Source organism: Bufo bufo, chromosome 4, assembly GCF_905171765.1.
Source record: "Bufo bufo chromosome 4, aBufBuf1.1, whole genome shotgun sequence".
Lineage (NCBI taxonomy): Eukaryota > Metazoa > Chordata > Amphibia > Anura > Bufonidae > Bufo > Bufo bufo.
This window is the reverse complement of record NC_053392.1, coordinates 293,232,384-293,251,404: the sequence shown is the minus strand read 5'-3', so window position 1 is coordinate 293,251,404 and position 19,021 is coordinate 293,232,384. Positions and strand designations below refer to the sequence as shown.

The window sequence follows — 19,021 nt, the reverse complement described above, 5'->3', positions numbered from 1 at the left end:
AGTTTCCTGTAAGTTAAAGAATATTTCTTCTGACATTTGGCAAAGAAAAACAAGTAGTTATATAAATCATAACTGTTCTTAATTGTACAATATAAGAAACATAATAAACCTGCGACAATCCTCCCTATCCAAGATGAAGTCAAAATTAAATTTAAAAGTTCAGCAGCCTTGGCAGGAAGTTTAATACCAAGATATTTAACAATCGTTGTGGCATTCATATGCATAATTCTGTTTTAGTATATTTTTGCTTTTTATGGTAGCATTTAAGCTTGGAATTTGTTCACCTTAGAACAGAAGTCCCCAAATTCCAAAAGGATGTAATGCATCTTCAGGAAAGACTTGTATCGTAGCTTAAAGGGGTTATCCGATATCTAAAATATCCCCCCCAATGCCCGGCCACACTTGTGTGGATTATACTTGCCAGCTCCCAGGCTCCCCTGTTGCCTTGGATCCCTGCACGGCCGCCGCTGCATCTCCCCGTCACTCGGATCAAAACATTCAGCGATGGGAGAGAGCAGCCAACAGCAGGACGCGAAGGTGACCAACCTCAAGGGGGGATACTTTAGGTATCGGATAACCCCTTTAAAAGCCAAAAATTATGCCATCCACATAATATAGACAGATTTTGTGAGTGTAAGAGTAAAATTTTATGCTATACACCAAATTGTCTTACATGATACACTCATTTCATATTCTGAAAATTAACCTCATTTGACTAGCTCAGTCTAAAATGGCGAACACAGACTTTACTATATCAAGCTGTTGCGTGTCACAACACAATAACCTGGTATTCCTAAATTGAGTTAATGCTGATTCATCCATTGGAGATGTTTAGATCAGATAAAGGAACATGAAAATTTAACATCACAAATGGCCTAAGTGCAGAAGATTAGAAAACTTGAAAATATAGTAATGCGATGTCGAAGCAGTTGGTGCTGACTGTTGCTTTCCTTTTTCATGATTTATATGGGGGGAGTCCAACATATGAGTTATTGAATTCAGACCTCTGAGAAAATAACAGCAATGCCATTACAATGTTAGAAACCTTATCCAAGTAAAGTATTAAAATGTCTTGTAATTTGACTAGTCGACAGAAAGTTCACTTTCTAGGGTGTAGACATGCAACTCATATGTTTTGAATGGCATCTGACTTGAAAGGACTCAAAAAGGTGGAGTTCATTTTCTTTTAGTGAACGTTCCAACTTCAAGACCTTCATTTATAGGACACTGATATAAATGCAGGCACACTTTTATATTTGAAATGTATAACAAAAATAATAACTAAGCTACATATCTGCAAGGTAGCAAATGGCTATATATACACTGCTCAAAAAAATAAAGGGAACACAAAAATAACACATCCTAGATCTGAATTAATTAAATATTCTTCTGAAATACTTTGTTCTTTACATAGTTGAATGTGCTGACAACAAAATCACACAAAAATAAAAAAATGGAAATCAAATTTTCAACCCATGGAGGTCTGGATTTGGAGTCACCCTCAAAATTAAAGTGGAAAAACACACTACAGGCTGATCCAACTTTGATGTAATGTCCTTAAAACAAGTCAAAATGAGGCTCAGTAGTGTGTGTGGCCTCCACGTGCCTGTATGACCTCCCTACAACGCCTGTGCATGCTCCTGATGAGGTGGCGGACGGTCTCCTGAGGGATCTCCTCCCAGACCTGGACTAAAGCATCTGCCAGCTCCTGGACAGTCTGTGGTGCAACGTGATGTTGGTGGATAGAGCGAGACATGATGTCCCAGATGTGCTCAATTGGATTCAGGTCTGGGGAACGGGCGGGCCAGTCCATAGCATCAATGCCTTCGTCTTGCAGGAACTGCTGACACACTCCAGCCACATGAGGTCTAGCATTGTCTTGCATTAGGAGGAACCCAGGGCCAACCGCACCAGCATATGGTCTCACAAGGTGTCTGAGGATCTCATCTCGGTACCTAATGGCAGTCAGGCTACCTCTGGCGAGCACATGGAGGGCTGTGTGGCCCTCCAAAGAAATGCCATCCCACACCATTACTGACCCAATGCCAAACCGGTCATGCTGGAGGATGTTGCAGGCAGCAGAACGTTCTCCACGGCGTCTCAAGACTCTGTCACGTCTGTCACATGTGCTCAGTGTGAATCTGCTTTCATCTGTGAAGAGCACAGGGCGCCAGTGGCGAATTTGCCAATCTTGGTGTTCTCTGGCAAATGCCAAACGTCCTGCACGGTGTTAGGCTGTAAGCACAACCCCCACCTGTGGACGTTGAGCCCTCATATCACCCTCATGGAGTCTGTTTCTGACCGTTTGAGCAGACACATGCACATTTGTGGCCTGCTGGAGGTCATTTTGCAGGGCTCTGGCAGTGCTCCTCCTGTTCCTCCTTGCACAAAGGCGGAGGTAGCGGTCCTGTTGCTGGGTTGTTGCCCTCCTACGGCCTCCTCCACGTCTCCTGATGTACTGGCCTGTCTCCTGGTAGTGCCTCCATGCTCTGGACACTACGCTGACAGACAAAGCAAACCTTCTTGCCACAGCTCGCATTGATGTGCCATCCTGGATAAGCTGCACTACCTGAGCCACTTGTGTGGGTTGTAGACTCCGTCTCATGCTACCACTAGAGTGAAAGCACCGCCTGCATTCAAAAGTGACCAAAACATCAGCCAGGAAGCATAGGAACTGAGAAGTGGTCTGTGATCACCACCTGCAGAACCACTCCTTTATTGGGGGTGTCTTGCTAATTGCCTATAATTTCCACCTGTTGTCTATCCCATTTGCACAACAGCATGTGAAATTGATTGTCACTCAGTGTTGCTTCCTAAGTGGACAGTTTGATTTCACAGAATTGTGATTGACTTGGAGTTACATTGTGTTGTTTAAGTGTTCCCTTTATTTTTTTGAGCAGTGTATTTATGCTATATATAGCATCATGGAAGTTATTTACTAAATGCAATGCAATCTGCATGCAGTATGTTATAGAGCCGGAGGATATGAGCAAATTGAAACATTTTTATGGGAAAAGATTAAGAAAAACATGTAATCTATACATTTAAATAGCTGCTCTTTCTATACATGACCACTCCCATGTACAGCTATCAGAGCCCGACAGCTACCTCTGTATACACACACTTCTATGTATGAAGAATTCTATCATTCACAGATAAATTATTGGGGTCATTTATCAAACTGGTGTAAAGTAGAACTGGCTTAGTTGCCCATAGCAAGAAATCAGATTCCATCTTTCATTTTCCAAAGGAGCTGTCAAAAATGAAAGGTGGAATCTGACTGGTTGCTATGGGCAACTAAGCCAGTTCTACTTTACACCAGTTTGATAAATGACCCTATACTGAATTTCCCCCCCACAAAACAATATGTGAATCTGCTCAGCATCTCCTGCTCTATCTTTAAAGGAAAACTCCACTTTTGCCAGCATAAGTACAACATTCTACTGCTTAACCCCTAAAGGACAAGGTCTAGTTTGAGCCTTAATGATGCAGTGATTTTCTCTTTCGTTTTTCAACAGTCCAAAAGCCATAACAGTTGTATTCTTCCAAGGAATTAGCCATATGAGGGCGTTTTTTTTGTGGGATGAGCTTTAGTTTATTATTAGAGCCATTTTGGGGTACATGTTATTTTTTTGTTTTACATCGTTCTCTGTGTGGTTTCATCCCCCTCGATCTCTGAAACAACCGGCAGCAGAAACAGTTGTTATCCCTAAGTCGGCTGTAGGATGAAGGTCCGAGCTTGTCCTGTTCCTGAAGCTCACACTCCTCTCTTCCCTGCAGACACAAATGGTGATTGAACTGACCTCTACTTAAAGCACCTTCAGCGCGGACCCAAACTTTATTTTTATGTGCTATTATTATAGGGAGAGCAGACCTACTCCCTGATTCTGGGACTGCAGCTTTTGATTATTTTTAGGAACCGCACACAAAACGCTCTGTTTAGTAGTCTGTGTGGTGCACGTGAGTGAGGGGTGCAGCCATCTCCCAAGGGGTCAGGTCAGTATTTATAATAATTGTATGCTTTTTGGCAACGTATGACTGTGCATTTATTATACCTTTGTAGTATGGTTGGATGCCCATGGGCACTGCAAATAGTAATGTCACTCACTTTACCTGACCTTAGGGTTTGGATCTTTAGCTGATTTGTTGTTCCATATGCTGCTTAAATGTCTTTTATTGTGTTTAATCTATTAATCATGTTACGTTAAAGATGATATTATAAGTGATGCGTGATTCCGCTCTTCCTGCATTTTTCACACACAATAGAAGACCATGGTGCAAGTTCTAACTGCTTACTACGAGGTATTCCTGGGGTGCAGAAAGGGATTTTGAGACCTTTGGGGTGTTTTTTTTTTATTGTAATACAAAACTAAGCAACTTTCTGAATAATCTTAGTGAAAGGTTCCTGAAGTTGTATTTCTGTAGAATTTTTGCAACTAAAGTACATAGTTGGCTGTGCTAATGCTTCTGACATACTGTAGATGATGAGAGTAACTATGTGCCGGCAGCTACTATCGGTTCAAGGCGGACATCATCTATCTGCTTGGTGAAAGGTTGTCCTCTGCTCTACTTCTCTTAGAGTAGCACAATGCAAGATGTACCAGCAGATGTGCAGAACTCGGCTTACATATGAGTCATTTTGGCATAGAACGGTGCATTGTGGCAGCTCAGAGGAGATACTTTTTGTAGACTGCAGATAAACTTCATACAGATTCCAATGAAGCACTGCCAGAATTTTTATTTGCACTTTCAGTGTGAAAAGGCCAAAGAAATGACACATACATCAAAATGAGCAAGCTAGAGAAAAGTGGTTACACAGTTACTGAACAGGTCATGTAGATGTCAATAGAGTAAGTGATGTGTAGTTAGTCTTTTCATGCCCCCGAAATAAAATGACATTCTGACAACTATTAAATAAGTAATGTAGTTTATTCTTCTGAATATCCCTTAGTGGAGTGAGTGGCACATAACACAAAGTGTTTGGTGGTGAATAATCCATTTGATGTTATATCGGAAAATCTAGTCTTTTTCAGGCACCGGACATTCACTGTATTCAGGGCTGCGGTACTCTATGGACTCCAGAACATTACTCAGTCCTTTACCAACAATCTGCAAAAGAGAGAACCACTGAATGACAACATGCTCTATTACATACTTAAGTACTTTTTAACTACAATGATTACAGATTTTTCCAACTTGTGTACTCAAACACAAAGTCTATGGGGAGAAAAAAAAAAGAATAATTATTACTATGCCTATTACAATGTTTTACAGCAGCTGGGATTCAAAGCCTGCACAGCAAGATGATATTGTTCATTCACTAAAAGCAACAACACTATTACATCATCAATTTGGTCATCATTAATAAGTTAAACTTTCTACGTGACATTTGTAAGATTTATCAAAACTGGTGCAAAGAGAAACTGGCTTACTTACCCACAGCAACCAGATGACACTCTTCATTTTTCAGAACTCCTTTGGAAAATGAAAGTATTAATCTGACTGGTTGCTATGGGCAACTAAGTGATGAGGAAATTTATCAGAACTGGTGCGAGGGAAAACAGACTTAGTTACCCATAGCAACCAGTTAGATTGAGCCTTTCATTTCCCAAAGGAGTTCAGAAAAATGAAAAGTGTAATCTGGTTGCTATGGGCAACTAAACCAGTTTCTCTTTGCACCAGTTTTGATAAATCTCCATCTAAGTCAAGCAATCACTTGTCTCTATACAGTGGAGGTGATCACTGCATTTAAATTCAGCTCTTTACCTCAACTGATGGACAGGCAATTATCAGGAAGGAATGGTCCCCTCCTGATAATTGCCTGCTCCATCTGCCTATGTAAACTTCTAGGAGAAATAACAAAGAAATGTTACAACAGAGTCATAAGAATAGCTGCTCCAGAATTGTTATTACAAGGGGGTGCAAGTAGTTACTACAACAGACATGTCAGGAGAAGTGGGAAGAAAAACAAACGAACCAGCACCTCCATAATAAGTAAATTTGAGAACGCATGTGCACGCTACCTTGGCTGAAACACACTTGGATTAGTAGAACTACAGGTAACAGCACTCTGCTAGTCAATTGCACAAAGATATAAGCAAACACTGAAAAAATAACTGCTTGGTGGCCATACTTACTGCAAATGCAGCTAGAAGCTCTTTGCGAATATAATTGATCAAAAATATTTCGGGCCCATCTACCAGACGACAAGGTGGCTTCTAATCAGATGGGTCCTACTCTAACATGCCTCTCCTGGGCTTACAGCCTACAATCTGGGCAAAGTAGTACCCAGCTATATCCTACACATGCCTCTCCCAGGCTGTGAGCCTGCAGTATGGGCTAAGTAGAATACAGCTGTACAAGCTATCTAATTAAAAGCACATGGTAAATGGGCTGGTGGTGCACGGTTCAAACTCACCACCAGGGGGCGCCACCCCCCCCAGTGGCACTGACAATAGGGAAGAAAAACAAACGAACCAGCACCTCCATAATAAGTGAATATGAGAACGCAGGTGCACGCTACCTTGGCTGAAACACAATTGGATTAGTAGAACTACAGGTAACAGCACTCTGCTAGTCAATTGCACAAAGATATAAGCAAACACTGAAAAAAATAACTGCTTGGTGGCCATACTTACTGAAAATGCAGCTAGAAGCTCTTTGCGAATATAATTGAGTAGGACCCATTTGATTAGAAGCCACCTTGTCGTCTGGTAGATGGGCCCGAAATATTTTTGATCAATTATATTCGCAAAGAGCTTCTAGCTGCATTTGCAGTAAGTATGGCAACCAAGCAGCTATTATTCTTTCAGTGTTTGCTTATATCTTTGTGCAATTGACTAGCAGAGTGCTGTTACCTGTAGTTCTACTAATCCAATTGTGTTTCAGCCAAGGTAGCGTGCACCTGCGTTCTCATATTTACTTATTATGGAGGTGCTGGTTAGTTTGTTTTTCTTCCCTATTGTCACTGCCACTGGGGAAGGGGTGGCGCCCCCTAGTGGTGAGTTTGAACCGTGCACCACCAGCCCATTTACCATGTGCTTTTATTTAGATAGCTTGTACAGCTGTATTCTACTTTGCCCATACTGCAGGCTCACAGGGAGTGGCATGTGTAGGATGCAGCTTGGTACTACTTTGCCCAGATTGTAGGCTGTAAGCCCAGGAGAGGCATGTCAGAGTAGGACACATCTGATTAGAAGCCACCTTGTCGTCTGGTAGATGGGCCCGAAATATTTTTGATCAATTATATTCGCAAAGAGCTTCTAGCTGCATTTGCAGTAAGTATGGCCATCAAGCAGTTATTTTTTCAGTGTTTGCTTATATCTTTGTGCAATTGACTAGCAGAATGTCAGGAGAAGTGACAGGTCTTCTTTAAAGGGGTTCTCCAGGCTTTTAATACTGATGACCTATCCTCAGGATAAGACATTAATATCAGATAGGCGTGTTTCTCACACCGATTAGCTGTATGAAGGGAAGGTGCCCACAGTAATAAACGTGCCATCTCTTTCTGCTCGCTGCTTTGCCATAGCAGCAGCAGCAGCAGCAAGAGAGACAGGAGACAGCATGGGCTGCAGCCGATCTGCGAGGGTGCTGGGTGTTGCCCCCCCGCCGATCCAATATTGATGACCTATCCTGAGGATAGTTCATGAATATTAAAGGCACTGAGAACCCCTTTAAAGGGTTTATCCAATAATATAAACTGCCCCTCTATATATATATGCTGGGACCCTCACAGGGAATATACTTACCCCGCGTCACTCCTAGTCCCCGCACTGACGCTGTTTCTTCGTCGTGGGGGAGCAGCCAATGGCAGGCGGGGACAGGGATGAGCCTCCCTAGCATCGCGGGTGACGCTAGGGAGGCTCTTCCCTGTCCTTCCCTGCTACCCCCAAAACCCCTTTCACCTCCCGACACTGGATGTTTTCATCGGTGCATGGGGAGAAGCAGCAGCGGCGATGCGGGGAACAGGAGCGGTGCAGGAAGCGGGGTAAGTATATTCCCTGTGAGGGGCCTGGCATATGGAGGGCAGTTTATAGTATTGGATAAACCCTTTAAGTATTAAATGGCAGTCATTCAAATTAGTGACTTCAGGTAATTTAGGGACTATACTAGAAAATAAACTAGACTGCATTGTTATTTTGCACTTAGTACTTTATCTGCACTAGAATTGGTCCAATTCTGATTATTCACATCTTCTCAACAATTCAATCCCTTCTGGGAGTGATATTCTGACTGGTCCGCAAGTGACAAGACATTATTTTATTTATTTACATTTATTATATCAACTAAGAAAAATGTTGTTTAATACATTTAACTGCCAAAAGCATATATTACCCTCTTTCTTCCCATTTTTTTTTCTCCTGTTTTTACTTTTCACAATATGACTAAATATCAGTTTTTCTATGATAACTTGCTACTGCTCAGTTCTTCCTGCAGAAGCTGCACATAAATTTAAAGCAAGTGGGGGAAGGATATATGGACACTAGTACTTATATCATTATTTTGTGAAGGCAGAAATGAAAAGCAATTCCTGTGTTTTCTAAAATCTTTATTTGGATTGAAATTTCCGTAACAAAAAAAAAATAAGAATTATTGCAGTATCATTCAGCTGTGGTCCCAACTTTTGCATCCTCCCTTCCTGTTCTTAAAATTTCTTTGTTTATCATGACGTAGGCTGGGAAGCCATCTGGGTAAAAACATATGAAAATCTCATCTTACGAAAAAAATATATATATTTGTCCTGAAGACAACGGCGGGAACACAACAGTGGAATACTTACAAGTGTATTGCTTTACTCAGTAGTTGATCATTTTTCGCAGAGCATCAAAACATTTCCATTTATCAGGGATACAGAAAGGTTCAAATATGTGCGGAAACGGCGTGTCATAGCCGCACACTCTTGCGATTGGAGCTTCGAGATTCAAGAAGCACTCCTCCTGCAGGTGAATTACAAGAAGACACAGCATGAATATTGACAGATATCTTATTAGCTGGGTTCACGCTATGAAGTAGAAACGCTCATGTTTGAGATTACATGAATACCGCTGATGACAATATTCATCTTCAAAACGATGCACAGCTGGAAAGGCATTTGCAGAACATTAAATTAGCAGTTTCATAATCTGACCATTTATACGAGACAAAAACCAGCAGCAAGCCAATTAAATACAGTTATCCTCTGAGCTGTTACAATTCACTTTCCAGTTCTACTCAAATCCCACTGCAAGGTTTAGGAAAGTTATAAAATGAGCAAATCTTTTCTGCATGTCTTTGTAAAGTCAGTTCTTTACTGTCTCAATATTTGAAATGATCAATCCAAAAAGTGTTGTACTAGGATGTAATACATAGGCACAACCAGTGCCATAGCTTTAGTAGGTAAAGAGCCTTGAAAAAAAACTATGTAAGCACAGGTTCACATTAGCGTTTTCTTTACCGTTCTGATCTGTCAGAAGAATAGGGAAAAAAAAAGGATATTTTTTGGGAGCATCCGTGTGCTCATTTTGAATCCATTTTAATCAATTCCATCAGAGATCCGTTATTTTATTTTAGACAGAAGAAAAAGGACTTTTCTCCTATTTAAAATAACGGATCTGACGGAACTGACCAAAACGAGCACACGGATGCTCCAAAATAAAGGATCTATTTTTTTTTTTCAGTTTCTTACTAGTGGCAACTGTATAGAAAGTAAAATAAAAAAATAACTAAAAATACACACCTCACCACAGGCATACTACAAACACTCACTACGCACTATGAACAGAAGCGTGATCTTGTGACATCGCAACCTGTTGGTTTTGCGCACAAGTTCAATCCTTTCTTTCTGCGATTGCACTCAGTGCGGACCTTTTCCATTCAGATTGTATCCGGATTGCATGCGTTATTCATGAGCGTGAAGGAAAACTGAAGCATGACCATCTACATTTCCTAGCAACAATCAGTGAAAAACACATTACATCTGGATGCCTTCCGTTTTTCACGCAAGCCCCATTCACTTCTATGGAGCTAGAGCTTTGCTAGATGCATTGCATCCAAACTGAGAAATCATTTGTGTGAAAGAGCCACGAGGGTTTTACATAGTGTCTTAATTTGTAACGGCCATTAGATGGGTGCACTCCTCTCTAAATGGCTGTTAAATGTGGTCACCCTGATTTCAATGAGATCTGTCTGGCCAAACATAGGACATGTCCTATTTTTTGACAGTTGCTATTCACTGGCCATTAATAGCCCCATAGACTGCAATGGTTCCAAAAATGGCCGTGTGAATGCACCCTTAGGGCTCGTTCACACCACCATGCCGTTTTACGCGGTACGTAAACTGCGGATCCACAAAAAAATGGATGCCGCCCGTGTGCCTTCCGCGATTTGCGGAACGGAACAGCAGGTCCATTATAGAAATGCCTATTCTTGTCCGCAAAACGGACAAGAATAGGCCAGGACTTTTTGCAGGGCCACGAAACGCATCTTTTGCGGACCCATTGAAATGAATGGTTCCGTATACGGAATGTATGCCGAACGCAAAATACGTTTGTGTGAACGAGCCCTTAATCAGAGAAAATCCTCCTATTGGTAATCCTGGGTTAAAGAATTGGCAGTATCAACTTAAAAGAGGAGACAGAATAAAAGTTAAATACTCAGGGTTATCCCCAAGCAATCCATGTATGGAGTCAGTCGGGGAGAAAGCATTGATTCCCAGACAGCAGAGCAGGGACTCCTAAGCAGTGAAGGAAAAATGACAAAACTTCAATGGGCCGGTAAAAATAATATACTAACCCTGGCCTCCTGCCTCAAATACGGCGATTTACTGGTCAGGTGGAAACCAGCGGTGGTCACTGGATGGCCCATCCTGCCAAGTGAGGTTTTGGCTATACTGTAGGTGGCTGTGCCTGTGTGCAGCTCTCAGAATTCATTTTTATGCTCAGAAATCCTTGGGCATTTCTGGAGATAGGTGGGACCCACCAGCATACTCTGTGGATATTTCCTAAATCTCTATTATTTAAATCCCCCTTTAAACATGATGCTATTGTGGCACTTTGAGAATGATATGAGGTTTTTCTCTTTTGCTGACAGGATGCCGATCATGTAATAAATTATCTAGTTAATTTGAGTGCATACAATGTTAATGTTCTCATCCTGCTAGACTACTGACAGAGTTGGCTTAGCTCTTTCTCACATCAAGAATGGAAGCCTTATGCTCCTAAAGTTTGCTATAGAACAGTGTGTCCTAACAGCTGAAGAACCAGATGGATCGTATAGACAAACAAACAGAGCACTTACATATTTTCCAACTTAAGAAAATAATTTGCTTAACTCCAGAACACATACACAAACAGTATAATATATAACCTTTAGTAATGTGTCTAGCAATTGGCAATACAGTAGGTTTGGAGCATTTGAAACAATTCACTGTGAAGAACGTTACTGAAGTTTACGTTCCACCCTAATAATCTATCACTGCCAAAAAGGAACGTTGATAAAATACTAAATCTTTACTTGATATCCAATTTCAAAACAAAGGACAGGAAGGAATAACCCTTAATAAATCAACTGGGGTATCACAGGAGGTACTCCATATCATAGGGTGTATGATAACTTACACAAACCCACAGCATGCACCCGCTGTGACCCTAAAGTCAGCCCCAGTTGGAATGATAAACTGCCCACAATCGATGATCATGTGCCCTCTACACTGTAGCAAACTGTAAAGTGCTTAGAATCACCAGTATGCTATAGCGCTCTTTAACTGGTGTATACTCAGTTGCTACTATGTGACACCGGATCAATTGTGGGTACTGCTGGAGTATATAAGGAAATCGTAGAAATCGTAGAGTATGGACTTCTTTAATTGTGCATCATCAACAAGTGGCCTTGTTTGTCCGTACTCTATTTTGTAACCGCTCCTGATGAGCCGAGTGGGCGAAACGCGTAGAGCGCATGATAGGGAAGACATGTACACAGCTAGATAGATGTGGGCTGTTACAGAAGGTGCAATAGCAAGTCATATGCTACTGGAGTTCACAAACATATGACACGGGCATAGTTGTTGTGGAATATAGACATCACCAATGGGGTGCTACCAGGCCACTTGTTGATGAGGCACAATTAAAGAAGTCCATACTCTATGCTAGTTTCCTTTAATTGGATATCAAATAAAGATTTAGTATTTTATCAACGTTCCTTTTTGGCAGTGATAGGTTGGAGCATTTGAAAGCCTCACTGCTATGTTAGACAAAATGTTTTATTTTGCCAATGCTTACATTGGAGAAGAACAAAAAATTATCTGATGTGAATTGTTCCAATTTGAATATGCATTAATGACTCAAAACTGACAACTTTAAGCCTAGTAGGAGAGGTCAAGTAAAATACTAAGTGAAGTCCACTAAAAAACTTTAAATTTGAATTACTAAAAGCCACTTTTCACTTCAAAAGTATACAATATTTAAAGCGACACTTCTGTAACAAAGTGATTTTTTTAATCAATATTCATAGTAAACAATTTTTTTTAAAGAATTTGTGGCTGTTTTTCTTTTTCACTTAAGCAGTACTATACCACTGAAAATGAAATAAAAATGACTTCTCAGGGGCGTAGCTAGAACTGACTGGGTGCCACAGCAAATTTTTGTATGCCCCAAGATAAAATAACGCATCCATACAGTGACTGGATAACTGCCATACAGTGACTGGATAACGCCTTCATACAGTGACTGAATAACCAGTGCTCCAGATGGCGACCAAAACGGTCGCCAATATGCGCCTTAAAATTAGCAACTGGACCACTGCGCTGCAGCTGAATATTGCAGTGGAGCACGGGAGCCCATAATTCCTTGCCCCGATGCTGTCATAGGCTTCAGGCTTAGAAGGCCTGAGGCCTATGTGGTAGTAAATGCCCAGAGCAGGTGGGCGTGATGACGTCATCGCGCCCGCCTGTGCCGGGACCCAGAGCACTGACGTGTGCACTTCTGCATCGCACCATCCCGGCCCGTACCAGCAGCAAATGAGCACCGGCGAAAGGACACAGGTAATTAAAAGATTTTAGATTTTTTATTTTTTAAGTGCCGGCATTGGGGGACATTATTGGCCCGAAGGGTGGCACTGGGGGACTAGTGGGCGGAAGGGGGCACTGGGGCACATTACTAGCCAGAAGGGGACACTGGGGGACATTACTGGCCAGAAAGGGGGCATTGAGGGACATCACTGGCCAGAAGGGTGACACTGGCAGACATTACTGGCTAGAAGGGGGGCACTGAGGATCATTACTGGCCAGAAGAGGGGCACTGGTGGACATTACTGGCTAGAAGGGTGGCACTGAGGGACATTACTGGCCAGAAGGAGGCCACTGGAGGACAGTGTGGGGGGAAATTACAACTTTGGGGCATATTACTACTGTGGAGGCAGTGTGGGGCATATTACTACTGTGGAGGCAGTGTGTGGCATATTACTACAGTTGGGCAGTGAGGGGGAAAGTTACTACTGTGGGGGCAGTGAGGGGGAAAGTTACCATGTCAGGGGCCGTGAAGGGAAAATTACTACTGTGGGGGCAGTATGGGGGCAAATTACTATTGTGGGGTCAGTGTGGAGGAAAATGATTTGGTGGGCGCAGTGTGGGGGGAAATTACTACTGTGGGGGCATTGTGGGGGGAAATTACTACTGTGGGGGGCAGTGTGGGGGTAAATTGCTACTGTGGGGGCAGCGTGGGGGGAAATTACTATGTGGGGGCATTACTATGTGGGAGCAGTGTGGGAGAGGACATTACTATGTGTGGGCAGTGTTGGGGAAAATTACTACTGTGGGGGCAGTGTGGGGGGAAATTACTACTGTGGGGGCAAATTACTATGTGGGGGGAATTAATATGTGTGGGCAGTGCGGGGGGGAATTACTATTTGTGGGCAGTGTGGCGGGGAATTACTATGTGGGTGCAGTGTGGCGGAAAATTACTATGTTGGGGCAGTGTGGGGGGAAATTACTATTGAGGAGGCACTTCTATTACAGGGACATATCAGGAGACATTATTTTTGGGGACACTATACAGGCATTATTACCTGGAAAGAGAAGGTCTACATGACAGAAGATGTCACTGGATGTAAGAGGTGTGGTTCTGTATTCTCCTATATGTAGTGCTGGCTCACTACTGTGACCTGCATCTCATCTTCACCACCAAGTCCTTTTTTTTATTATTATAATTATATGCATTTTAAATTTGGCGACTAAAAATTTAATTTGGCTCCTAAATTTTTCAGTTTAGGAGCTAATGGCTCCTGGTTATTTATTTTTTTAGTCTGGAGCACTGAAAATGGCACCTTCATACAGTGCCTGGATAATGCCTCCATACAGTGACTGGAAAGCACCGCCATACAGTGGATAGCAGGGTATAAGGTGGCACAGTATTAAGTATAAGAGGGCACAGTACAGGGTATGGTAAGGGGGAACAACGCAGGGTATAAGGAGGCATAGTACAGGGCAGGGGGCACATTCACGTGACCCTGTGACCTTAGAAGGTCCTTATGCTGCATGCCATTTAGACACCACCATAATGAGAGGCAGAGGAGTGAGACAGGTGACTGGGGTCCTGGATAGACAAGAGGGGTTCACACAGCAAGTAGGTTGAAGGGGCTCTGAGGGGGATTCATACAAGAAGTAGGTGGCAGGAGGTCTGTGCAGGGCAGCAATAAGAGATAGGAGGGGAGGAACAGGAGCTCTGGATAAATGAGGGAGGAAAGGAGACAGCAGGCACTGTGAGGATGAGATATGAGAAGGATGGGAATATGTCCCCCCCCCCCCCAATCAATCACTACCCCATAATGAGAGTGTAACAGAATTTTACAAATTTTTATTAAAATGGAAAAAATAAAAATTTTGCTTGGACAGTATGGAAGTATTCCAGACCCTTTTGCAATGGCACTTGAAATATAGCTCTGGAGGCCTCCCATTTCTCTTGATCATTTGAGATGCTTCTATACTTTGATTGGAGTCTACATGTGATCAATTCAATTGGTTGGACATAATTTGGAAAGACACACTCCTGTCTAAGATTGCAGAGCTGACAATGCATATCAGAGCAAAAGGTAAGCCATGAGGAGGAAACAACTGCCTGTAGAGACAGGATTGTGTGAAGGCACAGATCTGGAGAAGTGTACAAAAATTTCTGCTGCAACGAGAGTTTCCAAGAGCACAGTGGCTTCCATAATTCTTAAAATGGAAAGACTTTGAAAGAACTTTTCCTCGAGCTGGCCACCTCATCAAATTAGGTAATCAGGGGAGGAGGGCTTTGGTAAGAGACAGGATCTAGAACCCAATGGTCACTCTCGCTGAGTCCCAAAGATCCTGAGCAGATGAGAAAAAATTGCATAATGTCAACCATCACTGCAGCACTCCACGAATCTAGGCTTTAAGGCAGAGTTGCCAGAAAGAAACCTCTCCTCAGTGAAAGCCCTCCTGAAGTTTTCAAAAAATAAACTAAAGGATTCTGTGAGAAACAAGATTCTCTGGTCTAATGAAACCAAAATTGAACTTGTGTGTGTGGTTTTTCAGCAGCTATGGTAAGGATGTTGGTCAGGGGTCCAGGAAAGCTTAAAGGTGGAAAGTACAGAGATGAAAACCTGATCCAGTGTACTCTGGACCTCAGACTGGGCCGATGGTTCAGATTTCAACAAGACAATGACCATGAGCACGCAGCCAAGAAAACACAGAAGCAGGTAAGGGACAACTCTGTGAATGTCTTTGAGTGGCCCAACCAGAGCCCTGACTTGAACCCAATCGAACATTCCTGGAGATACCTGAAAATGGCTGTCCACCAACAGTCCCTATCCAACCTAACAGCTTCTGCAGAGAAGAATGGTTGAAAATTCCCAAATACAGGTGTGGCAGCATTATGGCATCATACCTAAGAAGACTGTAATCACCACAAAAGGTGCTCCAACTCAAGTACTGAGTAAAGGGTCTGAATACCTATGTCAATGCAATATTTTACCTTTAATAATCTGCTGCCGGGTGACGATTTTTGTGATTGCATGAATGATGCAATTAACTGATGAAAGAGTGTTTCACTCATTCATCGTGTAATCAGCGGCACTTTTACACCACCAGATAATCGCTAACGAGCATTCCTATGAACGCTCATTAGCGAACATCTGATCGAGAAGCATCCCTTGCAAAGGGCCCTTTAGTAAAAGGGTAGATTAGTAAAACTGAGATAAATGTATGGCAGCAGCAGGAGAACTATTGTTCTCCTGAAAAGCGGATCCGCAAAACACGGATGGCGTCCGTGTGCGTTCCGCGGACATCGATTAATATAACTGCCTATTTCCGCGGACCACGGAACGGAGCAACAGATGCGGACAGCACACGGAGTGCTGTCCGCATATTTTGCGGCCCCATTGAAGTGAATACTGCAGCTCGGATGCGGACAAAAACAACGGTCGTGTGCATGAGGCCTTATCAGTATAGGGCATGATGCCCTGATTAAGTCCCTCATCCCCCTTCCCTCTCTGGTCGCGGTGAATGGTCTGAGAAAGTCAAGCTAGGATGTTTGTCATGCTAAAAGTTGAAACAAATAGGAAGTTAAGAGCTAGAACTGGAAGCAGAATACACAGAGTGACAAAGTATAGTCAGAAAACCATCCACCTGTTTAAAAAAAGAAAAATACATAAAATATTTGCATACAGAATGTTCATAAAAAAGTGCCCCTTTAAACCTCTGAGCATGAACAGTAATATGGACCCCCATAAACATTAGGCTACTTTCACAATTACGTTGTTAATTCTGGTACTGAGACCCGGCAGAGGATCTCAGTACCGGAATTAAACGGATCCGTTTTGATTTTACACATCAGGATGCATCTGTTCCGTTAGAATGCTGTGTGAAATCAAAATGGAAAAAAATTGATCCATCACTAAATATAGTACATTGAAAGTCAATGGGTGACGGATCCGGATCTCAGTACCGGAAAACAACAACGCTAGTGTGAAAGTAGCCTTAGATAGAAGTTGGTTGATGTGGTTTGAACCACAGATGAACATTCATACAATAATTTTAAACATGGCCAACTTCTTTTCAGATGATAATGGTCTGTCATGGGTTCGCTAAAATAACAGTTGTTAAAGTGGTCCTGTCACCACCCCTGACATGCCTGTTTTAAAAGCTTCATGCATTCCCCATGTAACACCAATGCTGGGACATCTATTCTTATGGCTCTATGTTTTGCCATTCCTTTATTATTCCTGCTAGAAGTTATGAATGAGTTGCTAGCAGTCTGCAGTAAGGGTACAGAGGGGTGGTAACCAGTTGGGAGTGTGTACCTGCACAGACTGAAAGTGGCAGCACTGATTAAATAGAGTGAGACTGTGCAGGTACACGCCCCCAACTTGTTACCTCCCCTCTGTACCCTTACTGCAGACTGCTGGCAATTCATTCATAACTTCTAGTAAAAATAATAAAGGAATGGCACAACACATAGACATAAGAATCGATGCTCCAGAATTGTTATTACATGGGGAATGCATGAAGCTATTAAAACAGACATGTCAGGAGCGGTGAAAGGTCCTCTAAGTTTCACCCAACTAACGATCCTTTTGGTTGAAATTCTCCTTTTCAAAATGTGCAAGGTCACTTTTAATCTTGAATTGCTCATTATAGAGCACCCTTTTCCGTCTCTAAAACTATCCACCAGTGTGAGCTATGAAATGTATTTGCTCACCTCTCTTAAAAACAATCTGATAGACAGTAGGAAGCTGTTTGGAACCTTATAGCTGGCAGATATGGCAAGTCCAACCCTGATTTAAACTGCAGACATTTAAAGACGACCTTTCATGGGTCCAGACATTATCAAATAAGTAGTGGGTTGTGGAGGGGAAAGTGAAAGGATGTAAGATCGCTTACTAGTGTATCTGTGCGCCGCTCCGTTCCCCCGCTGTGTCCCCCTTTTACTTTTCCCGCTTGGTATGTAAATGAATATCATCGGTACAGGGAGGAGGAGACGGCCCTGTTACTCAATGGGTGTCTCCTTCTCCCTGGCTGTGAGCGGTCCAATCGCAGCGGAGAGAAAAAAAAGCTCACCTTCTCCCTGGCTGTGACGCTCTCCGCTGCGATTGGACCGCTCAAAGCCATTGAGTAACAGGGCCGTCTCCTCCTCCCTGTACCGATGATATTCATTTACATACCAGGCGGGAAAAGTAAAAGGGGGCACAGCGGGGGAACGGAGCGGCGCACAGATACACTAGTAAGCGATCTTACATCCCTTCACTATGCCCTACACAACCCACTACCTATTTGACAATGTCTGGACCCATGAAAGGTCCTCTAACATTCACACTGCACAATCTTCACCAACTCATGGCACAGTATGTGTAGTTGAAGTTAGATATGATGGCAAAAATTATTTTATAAATGAGACAAACTAGAAAAATATACAATTGGCCATTTTCATGTAAAATGGAAAAATGGAAAATAATTCAGAATCTTTCCTTCTATTCTTGATTTATGATTTTTAGAAGTTACAAGCCCAACGCCTGAGGCTGCGCTACTGACATTTTCACTTCTGACGTCTGTCTGATGTAGCGTTGTTATGGAAACCAATATTAACAAATATTGCTCATAAATTACACAGCAGCACTAAAACGTGCTCTTGTTTTCATTAACAGTGAAATTCCTGTCAATTGTTGGTGCAGTCCTCGGGGTTGGGAGGATTAAAAATATCACAAGATTTGACATAAAAAAATTGCTAGGTATGATATAGTAGTCAATAAAGATTTGACTGATCAATAAATATGCTGCTATCAGGACATGCAGTAACCCAACAAAGTACCAACCTATAAGGGTAGGTTCACATTTATATTTTTGTGGGCATATTTCTATGTGTAGGCCATTTTAGTGCCTTTTTTTTTTGTGATAAAAAAAAAAAAGACAGATTCAGATGTTGGCTGAAGGTCTATGAAAAATATGAAACGAAGAACACCATTTTTTTTCTGCCCCTGGTGTGGCGTTTTATTTTATTTTAGGTGTGACAAAGCTCTGGATTTCTTTTTTCTT

The 19,021-nt window shown here is 42.3% G+C and overlaps 1 protein-coding gene across 1 annotated transcript in view; it reads right to left on the bottom strand.

The window, feature by feature from the left end:
* Positions 1–4,871: 4,871 nt before the first annotated feature.
* The window catches only part of BCKDHB (branched chain keto acid dehydrogenase E1 subunit beta), a 241,806-nt gene continuing 227,656 nt past the window's right edge, over positions 4,872–19,021 (bottom strand). Inside the window, exons 10-11 of the mRNA XM_040428690.1 lie at positions 8,780–8,936; positions 4,872–5,109 (exon numbers count right to left, since the gene is read on the bottom strand). Of these exons, the coding sequence (XP_040284624.1) occupies positions 8,796–8,936 (141 nt within the window). The 3' untranslated portion in view covers positions 4,872–5,109; positions 8,780–8,795. The remainder of the gene's footprint in view (positions 5,110–8,779; positions 8,937–19,021) is intronic.